The 12,932-nt window shown below is 38.6% G+C and overlaps 1 protein-coding gene across 2 annotated transcripts in view; it reads left to right on the plus strand.

Moving 5' to 3' along the window:
- OSTF1 (osteoclast stimulating factor 1) overlaps window positions 1–12,932 on the plus strand; it is a 55,242-nt gene that overhangs the window by 13,661 nt on the left and 28,649 nt on the right. For both annotated transcript variants that reach the window (XM_040255551.1, XM_040255637.1), the window contains exon 2: window positions 12,569–12,615. In XM_040255551.1, coding sequence (XP_040111485.1) covers window positions 12,569–12,615 — 47 coding nt within the window. The remainder of the gene's footprint in view (window positions 1–12,568; window positions 12,616–12,932) is intronic.

Genomic DNA, 12,932 nt, shown 5'->3' on the forward strand with positions numbered 1-12,932 from the left:
ATGTAGATCTGACACAAGAAACCAATTTGTTCAAGAAAATAACATTTACATACAGGGCTTCTGATATAATGGCAATGTTAAGAACGTAGACTTGTACTAATGGGAATAAGTTTTATTTAGACTTGTACTAATGGGAATAAGTTTTATTGCTGTAACTTTAGACTCAAATACAAAAAATTTGGTTCACAGTTGAAAATTATTATAGTGATCTTGAGTGTTAATTTTTCCCAAATGTCTTTATAGATAAGGGACTGCAATTTGTTAGGACAGATGACAAGAAGGCAGGGCACTTGTGCATCTGGATGGTGGGACACAATCCTAGTAGTTATTATGGAAGCCTGCAGTTTGGGTGACCACTGAATATTGGTGGAAAGCCAAACCTTAGAGAGTGCAGTTTCCCCTCTTCGTCCCTGTGGGCAGAGCAGTTATTTTCACTGTCTACCCTTCCACATTATAAACAGCAGATAGTTCTGCAAGCTCAAGGGAGGGGACCAGAGGTTTTCCTAGAAGTTTAAGAACAAATTCCAAATTCCCTATGACCCCATGTTTCTGAAAAAGAGAAATGATCTTCTGGGCATCCATTAATGAAAAAGAGTTTAAAAAAAAAATCCATAAGCAGTTTGCCTTGGGTCTTAGAGTGCTGAGGTTAGTCCCTGAAAGTAAGTATGTAACCCTCAGGAATTTTATCACAGCTCCACCCAAGGCCTAGAGTAGAAGGAAGATTTTCCTACGAACCGTCCTGTAATTATCCTGTTTTAATTATAACTCCAGAAAACTACAGCTCTCTGTGTTTGTCTCTGTCTAGCCTTTGGGGAAATCCTCAGGACTTAATTCTCACTCCCTTGTCCTCCCAACAGCTAATCTGGTTTGGAAAAATACCTGAACATTTGTTTGGGTTAAGTTTCTCCCCTGACCTTTTCCAGGAGTCATTTGGACTCTTTGGGTCTTTCCAGACCTTCCAGTTGTAGCCCCTCCTTTCCATAACCAGTGTTGACTTTCAGAACCAGGTTGAGTTGGGTGGAGGAGCTCACAACCGAGCACATCCCCTCTCTGGGGCTGAGTCTTAATGCCAGGTCTGGCCCTGGGATGGCCACTGGGTGTAGCTTCCAACAGAGGTGTTACGTCCAACTTTTCTGGGGCCACCTGGAACGTGACCCTTGGGAGCACTTCACAAACCTTTTGAAGGAGCACTAGTATATGACTTGAGAAAGAATGCAATTAGGGAAACAGTTTTCAGTTTAAAGGCTGTTGTCTTAGTGAGTCGATGATCTTGGAATAGCTTAGACATCTTGTTGGTTTCCTATAGGTGACCTTCTGAACTCACTTTCCTGTTTTTGGTCTGTTATAATTTTGGATAGAAACTTGTTAAGAGTCTCTCATATGTGCTATAGAAGAAAATTTGAATTATTTTTTTCTGAACTGAGAGAGACTCAAAGTTTTTGCTTACTCTTTGCTTCCACTTATTATGTTTTCCTGTTGTGTTTGATAATATTTTTCACTCATCCAGAGTGTATTATACAAGAGTTCTATGATTAACTAGAAGTAGTAAAATTCTCTCACTACAGATTTGACCCCTGTGTGTCTATTGGGTAGGTAGGAAGTGAGTCCTTTAACTCTGTTCTATGTCTCTAGAGATTCTCTAATCATTTTCTTAAATATAGTATATATCTTTTTCCCTATATCAGATTTTAAGGGGTTCTGCTTTAAATAAAGGAAACATTTTTATCATCATGTTATCTTGCTAGCTTTTGTCTTTATAGAGGACTAAGACCGTTTGTTTTGTTATTGTTGCAGAGTTTTATTTTCTATGTACAATTGTAATTTCCTAAGGAATTAGTCATTCATGAAGTCTTTAAGCTTGTCCATATATTATTTGCTCAAAATTTTAAAAAATTTCTTGAAAAAATAGAATACTTTCCAAGGCCATTTTTAATATATTCTGAGAGTATTTTATTTTTGCAAGGAGTACCAGATATCTAATCTGAAAAATTCCCATTTGATCTCTAAACACTGGTTATGTACATTCATATATAAATGTAATGATAAGTATTTCTGAAAAATTTTTTGTTTTTGAGTGTGTGTTTCCCAGGTCGTGATATGCAAAATGTTTCTTGTTATGGGTCTCAGAAAAATTTGAGAACTCTCTAACCTGTCTGCACTCATGTCCCCAGCCTAATCTCTCACCATTTCTCCTGCCAGGCTTCAGGCCTGTTGATCTTCAAGACATTCCTAGGCCACCTTTCACCCTTTCTGGCCTCCAGTCCCTCTGTCTACGTTCTGCTCTGTATTCTAGTCTGACCTAGACTGCCACCAGCCCCTCTTTTCAACTCCTATTATTTTTCCAAAAACAAAGTAGGTGCCATCTCCCATACGACCAGCACTGACCTAAAAGTCTACTCACTGTCTGTGTTACTTACATGATCCCTGTATTCTCATTTTTGTGAGCATACTTGGTGTTACAGTTGCTTATCTTTCCACCCATAATTTTTTTTTTTTTGGTAGTGAGATCAGAGAGTCCAAGAGGACAGAAGAGAACTCATATTAATAAATACTCTGCTGATAAATAAAGTGCACATAAATTTTTGGCTCAATAGGATATTAAACTAGACCACCTTTTCCTGGTTATATATGGGATTTATATTCTTTTAGATAAGAAAATAGAGAAGAAAATAAACATGACTTATAGTTCCATCACCCAGAGATGAGTGTGAACATTGTAGTGTTGTTTCCTTCCAGTTTTTCTTCTTTGCATATCTTTATTTTACATAGCTGATTGTATATATAATATTACCACCTGTGACATTATGTTTATGTATCTAAAATGTAAGCATATCTTCCAAAAGCTTATTTATAAAGGTCATAATAAATCCTTTTCTAATTAATTACTGTGATAACCTGTATTCCAATGTATGATATACATTTATATGTTCATGCATTTCTGTTTGTTTTTTTCTATAATTCTGTATTCACTGCCATTATAGACTATGGTTATGTTCCCCCAAAATTCATGTACTGAAGCCTTAAACCTAATGTGATAGGGATGGGACCTTGGGGGAAGTAATTAGGATTAGATTAAGTCATGAGGTTGGGACCCACCTGGTGGGATTTTTAAAAGGAGTAAGAGAGAGATCTATGTGTGTGCGTACCAAGGAAGGGCCATGTGAGCACACGGTGAGAAAGTAGCTATCTGCAAGCCAAGAAGAGCCCTCTCACTAGAAACCAAATTTGCCAGCACCTGGATCCTGGACTCCCCAGCCTCTGTCTAGAACTGTGAGAAGTAAATGTCTGTTGTTTAGGTGCCCAGTTCATGGTATTTTGTTGAGGCAGCCTGAGCTGACTGAGGACACTGGCTGTAGGTTTCAAAATGACAGTGAGGTTTAAAACTCTAACTGAATTCTTTAATAGCCACTAAAGAATATGATATTCTTCCCTGGTGGCTCAGATGGTAAAGAATCCGCCTGCAGTGCAGGAGACCTGAGTTCGATCCCTGGGTTGGGAAGATGGAGGAGGGCATGGCAACCCACTCCAGTATTCTTGCCTGGAGAATCCCATGGACAGAAGAGCCGGGCTACAGTCCATGGGGTTGCAAAGAGTCGGACACGACTGAGCAACTAAACATAGCACACACAAGGTATATAATATTAGCTATTATGCTTTGTTTGCTTAACAAAAGCATTTCAGCTTTTCTGTGGGGCTATTATAAATGATAAACTAATATAAAGGATATATAAGGTATATATATAATATAAAGGATGTATATAATCCTATATAATATATAGGATTTTGATAAGGCTGTCTTACCAGTGAAGATTAAAAACACAAGGGATAAAGTAAAAATTTATAGTAATTAATAAAAGCTAACATGGGTACATACAACGTCTCAGGAACTACACATAGTACTTTACATATATAAATTTGTTTAAATCCATTTAATCCCAGTGTGCCAGCGACAAAAGCTCAGATCTTTCTGAGCCATGTCCATAGTGTTCAGAGCATGAACCCTGAGCCAGACAGCCTGGGTTTAAACCTCATTTCTGCCCTAGCTGTGTGGACCTGGACTCCTTGCCCACTCTAACCTGTTTCCTCAGCTGTAAAATAGTGTGAATAAAGTATTTATGTTTCAGGATTGTTTTGATGATTAAAAGTTGCTACAAGTCAGCCCTTTGTATGGTATCTGGTCTTGTTAAGTGTCCCATAAATGTGAGCTTTGATGGGTCATTCCCTTTTGGATTAGAGATATGAGTGTTAGGAAATTTTGTGTCAGTCTTGGATGTATGAATTCATTTGCCCAACCAGTCATTTCCCACAGGACAAGGCTGAGCCCCAGGCTGCTTGTAGGGCAGTCAGAGGCATACCTACTGCCTCCTCAGGCTGTGACACGTGCTCCTGTGGTCTGACTTGTCCTTCACCAGATAAGGGGGCAGCAGATTTTTTCTGTAAAGGTACAGATTATAAATATTTTCGGCGTTGTGAGCCATAGATGGTCTCTATTATAACCACTTGACCCTGCCATGGTAGTGGGAAAGCAGCCGTGGATAACATATAAATCCTGATTCTGTTCCAGAAGAACTTTATTAATGAACACTATAGTTTGAATTTCAGGTAATTTTCATATGCCATGAAATGACATTCCCTCCCAGCCAATTTAAAATATAAAGCCATTCTTGGGACTTCCCCGGTGGCTCAGATTGTAAAATGTAAAGCCATTCTTAATTCTTAGCTCACAGATTGTACAAAAACAGACACTGCTATCATGAGTTGGTCCCCAGACTCACCTTGTCCCTTCGCAGAAGGTGCTGTGGTCAGTGGACCCTTTTTACTTTAAATTCCAAGAACTGAAATCAAGAATTTTTCTCCATTCTTCTCCGAGATCTCCCCAAACTGACTTTGGAAGCAAGGTGTCTTGAGATGAAGAGTTTTATGGACCATTGCTTTCTTTCCTCTAACTTTTAACCCATCAAAACATATTGGCAGTGAACTTGTCATTTGAAAAGTCCTGCTCTTAAGGCCTTTTATGTTATACTGAGGAGAAGAAATAAAAATAACCAGCAGATGTGAAAATAACGAAATTTGCTGAAAGGCACTGAAAAGTATAGGCAAAGGAAAAAATGGGTAAGAAAGGCACACTGTTAATAAACAGAATCCTCTTGTCAGAAAACACACTGGCTACTGTTTTTAATGAGTCTGCCATTCCTGCAGCTGAAATCAAGAAACATTTCAAATTCTTTAGTTTTTTTTTTTTTTTTGATTACATAAGAGGGTAGCAGGAAAGAGATGGTGCTGGAGTAAGGAGAGATGAAAGCATTACGTTCATAGTCTTTTCTGCTAGTTATAACCTTTAAAGGTACATGTAAATAGAGTTCGTTGGATTTGATTTAACTCATCCAAGAATATAAGTATGAAGGGAGAAGCTTATTGCTGTACTCACATAGTGATTTTCTTTGTAAGAAAAACTTTTTATTTTCAAGAGCAGGGGACTTTTGTGGACTGACAAGAATAGAGATCTTCACCCAGAAGCCTGTTCTGAGCTGACCATCCTATTTATGAGCATTGGAGCCCACAAAGCCCATGGGAGCCCCATGTTGACCTAACAGAGCACAGCTGTTTCCTTTCACCCCAGCAATGGAAGTGATGGCCTTGACTCTTGGATACTATCACATAGGCTCCTTCTGTTTTGTTTTCGAACAGAAAACATCCTGTTTCATCATGCTTATTGAATAGAATAATTTAAACATGCCTCGTGGAAATAATATTAATACTTTTACTTACCCTGAGACTTTTTTTTTCATACCCACATGATATAAAGTAAGAAGAGTAATACACCCTACTTGTGCTTAGTTACTCAGTCGTGCCCGACTCTTTGCAGTCCTTTGGACTATAGCCCACCAGGCTCCTCTGTCCATAGGATTTTTCAGGGAAGAATACTGGAGTCAGTTGCCATTTCCTTCTCGAGGAGATCTTCCTGATCCAGGGACAAACCTGGATCTCCTGTGTCTCCTCCACTGCAAGCAGATTCTTTACCTGCCAAACCATTGGGGAAGCCCAAAACTCCCTGTATTCACTTAGATAAATGTGAGGAATATATGTATAAAATAAGTTCTTATTTTCCTGTAATTTTCCCTTTCTAAAGTAATTTTCTTCCTGTTTCTTTTCGGTTGGTTATAATTATTTTAAATGGTTAGAATATCTTCTTTGGGGGTGATAAGAGAATATTATATTTTATATGTTAGCTGAATTTTGAGATTCATAAAATAAAAGAATATTACCCATTCCTTAGAGTCCTGTAGCAAATCTCTAGCTTGATCGGATAGTCTGGAGTAGTGGCTTTCACACTTTTTTTTTTTACCTTGACCTCCAGTAAGAGATGTATCTTTTACTTAGCATAGACACACAGATACATATGAGCATAGGGGTTCACAGAAATTTACCTTCGCCTCAGATTTCTTCCCAAACCTGCCATTCAGCTTTGGGTGACTGACCACATGGTGAAATGCATACTCCAGGGTCATGTTTGGCACACCTTGTATTTTATCAAGGATGGTAGATTGCTTAGGTACTCCTCATGCCATGCCAGTGATGCAAGCTAGGCATGTCATTTGGATTTATTGTTTTCTTAATGTTTACTTTGAAAGACAGCTATATACTCTAATTTAGTTCCGATATCCTCTTTGTACTTTATATTTGAAAATTCTCTCAGTCAACTGAAAGTATAAGTGTACTTACTGGAGAATAAAATATTGTGGTAATTAACGATGACCATGAGGCTATGGATTTTAAATGTCCAAATATTATTATATAAATAGTTGAGATCATAGGTGTGAATTGACATTGTTGAGAGAATATGATCCCTAATAATTTGGGGGAAACTGCTGTCTCTCTGTGGGATTGTTTTCAGTGACATTGCATCACTAGCATTAGGCAAATCTTTAAGCCCAGGAGATGAAGAGGAGGTAAGTCCTGACCCTAGTTGGTTTCTATTAGGCAGGAAGGAGCTTACAAACTTTGTCGCAGAATCATCACAGACAAAAGTTACGCTAGCAGAACTGGCGCCATAATATCTTGATTTTACACAGACCTCATTTTATAGCGAATATTTATTTAGTTTTGCAGAAGCTTCATTCAGCCTACAGTTAGCAATGCTGAGGAATTATAGTTCCTGCCCTTTTATATCAAGCTTTAAAAGTGGGTCTACTAGAATTTTTAATAATAAAACTATAATCATAATTAATTTTTGAATAATATTTCAGATTTATATTTGTTTCCCAGCAGTTCATTCTGTAAAGGTAACATTTAGCTTTGGTAAATGTTGATTTTAATACTTGACCATTTGGCATTATGTCAAAATGTGTATTCAGTAAATTTCTAAAATAAACATTCATGTCTCTACTCATCTATCCAGTCCTAGTGAAACAAAAGTTTCATAAAATCATAATTGGTTCCATTATGTGCAGGGTACTCTGGTCTTTTCTGTTTTATTTAGTATTTTTAAAAACCACTAAGTTAGTTTTACCATCTACTAATATGTCATGATCTACAGTTTAAAAATGTTGAGACTCAGTGTACTCTGGGAATAGTAATACCATTTGGGAGGGGTCATTTTTGTATGCAATATTAGGATGGTTTTCTTCCTCAGAATGCTTTTAGGATCTCAAAGACATGTTAAGACTTGTTTTAAAAAAAAAAAAAAGAGTTAATGCTACTGCCAAGTAATTTTCTGTAGTGGTTGTACCAGTTTACACGCCCACTGGTAGTGTCTGAGAATTCCAGTTGTCCTATATCCTTCTTAACACTTGGCATTGTCAGTGTTTTTAGATTTAACTATCATAGTCAGTGTGTGGTAGTTATCACAGCCGTTTTAAGTGAAGTCCATCTAAAATGTCTCATGCCTCCCAACATTTTTCAGCAGAATATAAATGAAATAGCTGATCTGTTAGTTCTGATATTTTGAATAGTCACTCTCTTGCTGTTTATGGTATGTTTATCCATTGTAGTGAGCTGTCACCTTTTATTGCTGTCATGGTGGCTCAGACTAGCAGCTTCTCCACTCTTTCACCAACAGGGAATAAAGTAGATTAGAAATTTGTGTTTGGATTTATAAGCCCCAAGTCCTTCTAGGTGCTGCTTCAGAGCCTTAGTGGTGCAACAATACGTATTCTTTTTGCAGACCCCAGAAATAGCACATTCTCTTATCTGTTGCCTGTTCAGGTCAGTTACTTCAGGTCAATTAATTCAGCCTCAATTGCTCTGGTCAAGGATTAGTTTAGTGAAGTCGGAGAGTGTGGGTGAGGGGAGCAGGGACAGTCAGCCTAACTCCAGAGGAAAACAGTGTTTGGCTGATGACTAGTAGATTCAGCTCTTCACTATGGACCTGGGTGAGGTTTCAGAGAAAAGAGAAGGGAGTGCCTAGCAAGGTAAGGAGCCAGCCACTGTTGGTGTCATGGGAATTTGCTTATCTTGTTTATGTCAGGAGGCCAGCCCTACTGAAATCCTTAGTACCATTCGCACGCTAGTTCATGTTCATGAGAGTCACGTAAAGCATCAGGCAAAAGATTGGGCCCGTTTCCAGCCTTAATTCAGGGTGAATTCAATTCATGCTATTCTTGGCTCCACTTTCGCCCTCTGTGGCATGTAACCAAACTTCCTTGAGAAAATGATCAAGAGGGAGGGCACCTGAAGAAAGCATCTGATTTAGCCTCTTGGCAATATTAGAAGAACACAACTATTTTGCATTGTGAATCCGCCTTCGTTAAATATGTTTGGAATTGATCAGCATTATGATTTATTAAGATTTTTTTTCTTTGACCATACCGAGCTTCCCAGGTGCCACTAGTGGTAAAGAATCCAGGAGATGCAGGAGATGAGGTTTTGATCCCTTGGTCAGGAAGGTCCCATGGAGGAGGAAAGGGCAGCCCACTCCAGTATTCTTGCCTGGAAAGTTCCATGGACAGAGGAGCCTGACGGACTACAGTCCATGGGACTGCAGAGAATTGGACATAGCTAAGCAACTGAACACACACACACAAGAACAATACTGTGGAAATACAGAGTACCCTGAATTTTTTCCCTTCATTGCTCTGCGTAATCCTGTACACCTATAGAACACTGCACACAGTTGAGTTAAACATGATGTAAGAATGATCAGTGAGTTAAGTCTTATTAATTGGCATTTTCTTGAAAGGCTCCACCCACGGTTGGTAAACAGTAATCATGAAAGTCATCTGCTTTTCCTCTTTATGGTATTCTTTTATAACCTCTGCCTGTTCTTTGTATTCTTTTGTTTCAACTTGACTCAGCCTTCAGGATGGAATAAATTAAGTCCTCGGACTTTTATGATATATGGGTTCAAAGGGATCCTTACGGGGCTAATTCTCAACATTAATTGATTAAAAGATCTGTATGTGAAAATGTTTTCTGCAGCATTACATGAAGAGAACATTGCCTCATGTGATGGCCTGAACAGTTGCCTGATGCTCTCTGCTTAGTATAAATAGAGATGAATAAATCTCCAACTTTCTTCTTAGTTGTGTACATTTTGTAACACAGTCACAAAAGATACAGTTACAAAGAATCAGCAGCTTAGGCACACTCCATTTTATTTTTCTCCAGGTTTTAAAATTTAAGCTCATTGACATTGGATATTGTTCCCAAAGTCAGCCATCACTTGTCTCATCACTGCCTTTCCCTCAAAGGAGCAAGAAAGTTCTGTCATTGATTTTGGTCAATAGCATATGCTTCTTTGTGTAACTTCTCTTTGGAAAGTTTGATGTAATCAAGACAGTTAATCTTCCCTTAGACAGTTAGGTCAGCAGAAAATATTTCTCCTTCCATTTAAATGTTTCCTTTCTTAGACCTAAGGATATGTGGGTGAAAAACAAACTCCAAATGAAAAAGAGTTTTCACTTTTGCTTCTGGAAGTGGCACTAGAATTCAGATTGCAAAAATAATGTTTTTTTGCAGCCACACTAAGTAACAGGGGATTTGAGCAGCTCTTCTATATTAAGGTGTTTAAAAGAGAGATTTCCATACCTCTGTGCCTCCAGTGGAAGTATCTTTTTTGTTTTCATTTATAATAAAAGTAGTACATGCTACTTTATTAGTAGCCATGAATTTAAACCATGTATGTAAAGTAGAATGTGAAGATTCCCATAATTGGTGTTTCCAATTAAGATGTGTGTGGTCAACATAAATGGATGGTACTTGGCATACTGTTCTATAACTTGTTTTCTCCCACTGAATATTTTACAGGCTTTTTGCCACATCAGTGTCTGTGAGTCTGTCTGAAGCATTCTTTTTAAATGACTTATCATGTGGATGAATTGGAGTTGATTTATGTAGTCCCCTTTCATCACTTCTTATTTTCTCGTGTTCTAGACTTGTGTTGTTCAAAATGTTAGCCATCAGCCACTTGTGGCAGTTTAACTTAATTCAAATTAAGTGGTGTGTAAACATCAGTTCCTCAGTCACATTAGCCATATTTCCTGTGCTCAGTAGCTCTGTGTGAGTAGCACAGATGGAGAGCTTTCCCATCATTATGTAAAAATGTACTAGTGCTATTCTAATCTGCTGGTTTTCAGACTTCTTTTTGAGTGCATGTTCCTTTCTTTTATTCATCTATTCTTCCTCCCTTCAATAAATAATTATTAAGTGCCTCCTATGTGCCAGGCATTGTGCTAGGTACTTCGATATACCACGCATAAAACACTTGCCCTCATAACGCTTAATATTGTATCAGTGAAAGGTTTTAACTGCTTCCAATAATGTATTTTTGGTTTAGTCGCTAAGTCATGTCCAACTCTTGAGACCCCATGGACTGTAGCCTGCCAGGTTCCTCTGCCCAGGGGATTCTCCAGGCAAGAATACTGGAGTAGGTTGCCATTCCTTTCTCCAGGGGATCTTTCTGACCCAGGGGTTAACTGGGTCTCCTGCATTGCAGGTAGATTCTTTACTGTCTGAGCCACCAGGGAACCCCTATATGTATTCTATATCATGCTGTTATATTTAAAACATGTTAAAATATGAATGAAAACAAATAAGATAAAAATGTACAAAACTCCACTGTAAAAATTTTTTTATTGGGATGTAGTTGATTTATGGGTTTCCCAGGTGGCTTAGTAGTAAAGAATCTGCCTTTCAAGCAGGAGGCAAAGGTTTGATCCCTGGGTGGAGAAGATCCCCCAGAGAAGGAAATGATAACCCACTCCAGTATTCTTGCCTGGGAAATCCCATGGACAGAGGAGCCTGGCAGGTTACAGTCCATGAGGTTGCAAAGAATGGGAAGTGACTGAATGACTAAACAGCAGCAGCGGTTGGTTTTGACATTGTGTTGCTTTCAGGTGTACGAAAGTGCATCTGGTATAAATATACGTATATCCACTTGTTTTTGGATTCTTTTCCCATATAGGCCTATACAGAGTACTGAGTAGAGTTCCCTCTGCCACACCGTGGTCCTCATTAGTTATCTTTTTAAAATGTACATAATTTCTGAAGTAGTCTTTCTGTGTCCTACCGTGGGAGCCACTGTTCCTAATGGTGCTCTTGGACTAGGCAGTTATCTCTAAAGGTTCTTCCAGTACTGAAATTGAACTGTTGTCACATTTTAAGTAGGTCTTTAATTTTGATATTTGTAGGCTTTTCCCTATACTATTTGCATTTGTTCTTATAAATTTATTTAGCAAGAATTTATTAAGTTCATACCATATGCCAGGTAGGTGCCAGGAGATTGAGCAGGTCAGGGTTCCTGCCCTCATATGAGACAGGCTCTCACATCAGTTATTTCTCATACCAGGTATTATGGAATTGCAGCGAAGGGACATATAAAAAGGGAGATGGCTTGGCAGAACAGAAGATGTGTGCTGTTTTGTTATGTACTCAGTTGCTCAGTTGTGTCCAACTCTTTGCGGCCCCCTGGACTGTAGCCCGCCAGGCTCCTCTGCCCGTGGAGTACTGGCGTGGGTTGCCATGCCCTCCCCCAGGGGGTCTTTCCCATCCAGGGACCAAACGCGTGTCTCTTGCATCTCCTGCACTGGCAGGTGGGTTCATGGTTTGGCAGAACAGAGGATAGTTCCCATGAGCATGGCTCTTGTGGATTGCACTCTGTCGTGGGACTTAATCATAGATTTTTCCAACAGGTAGTTTTTTTCTTCCTGGCATTTCCTTTTTCTTGGAAAATATAAAATCATGAGCCATTGATTTAAGAATATGTAATTACTGTTAATTTTCCCAGTAAGTATCTTTATGTTAAACTGTTACCTTTCAGTTTTTAAACTTAGATCTTCGGGTTGGAAAGGCTTTACATAGGATAGACGCTAAGTACAAATAATTAGGTAGCTCCTGTTGTTTGAGAGAGGGAAGCAAAAATCACCCCCCAGAGGTGTGTTTATTCATACTTTCATTTAACAAATATTTAAGAAAATACCTTCTATGTAGAAAAAACATTTAATTCCAAAATAATTTCTCAAGAGGCTTTTAGTTAGGGAATTCTGAAGAATATGAAGGATAATAAAAACTATTCACCAAAAATTAAGAAATGAAAAAACTGAGCATGTGTTTTTTGTTTCCTTTCTTTTAGGGCAAGTTAAAGTGTTCAGAGCTCTTTATACGTTTGAACCCAGAACTGTAAGTATATCGGTCCCAGTATTGACATAAAGGGACTTCCCTGGCAGTCCAGTGGTTAAGACTCTGTGTTTTCACTGCAGGGGACACAAGTTTGATCCCTGGTCAGGGAATCCTGCATGCCACAGGGTGTGACCAAAAAAAAAAAAAGATACAAAAATCGAAGGTGATTTCATTTAGATATTTCCTTTTATTCTAAATGGCCATGACCTGCTTCAACCCTTCAGTTGACTATGGACAGAGTCCCATGTGGTTAGCCCCCTTCCAAGTCCTCCTGTCCTCTGCTCCTTCCTCTTGGTGGGTTATTCCAGTCTAGATTT

The sequence above is a fragment of the Oryx dammah genome, unplaced genomic scaffold (assembly GCF_014754425.2).
Source record: "Oryx dammah isolate SB20612 unplaced genomic scaffold, SCBI_Odam_1.1 HiC_scaffold_1, whole genome shotgun sequence".
In the NCBI taxonomy this organism is placed as follows: domain Eukaryota; kingdom Metazoa; phylum Chordata; class Mammalia; order Artiodactyla; family Bovidae; genus Oryx; species Oryx dammah.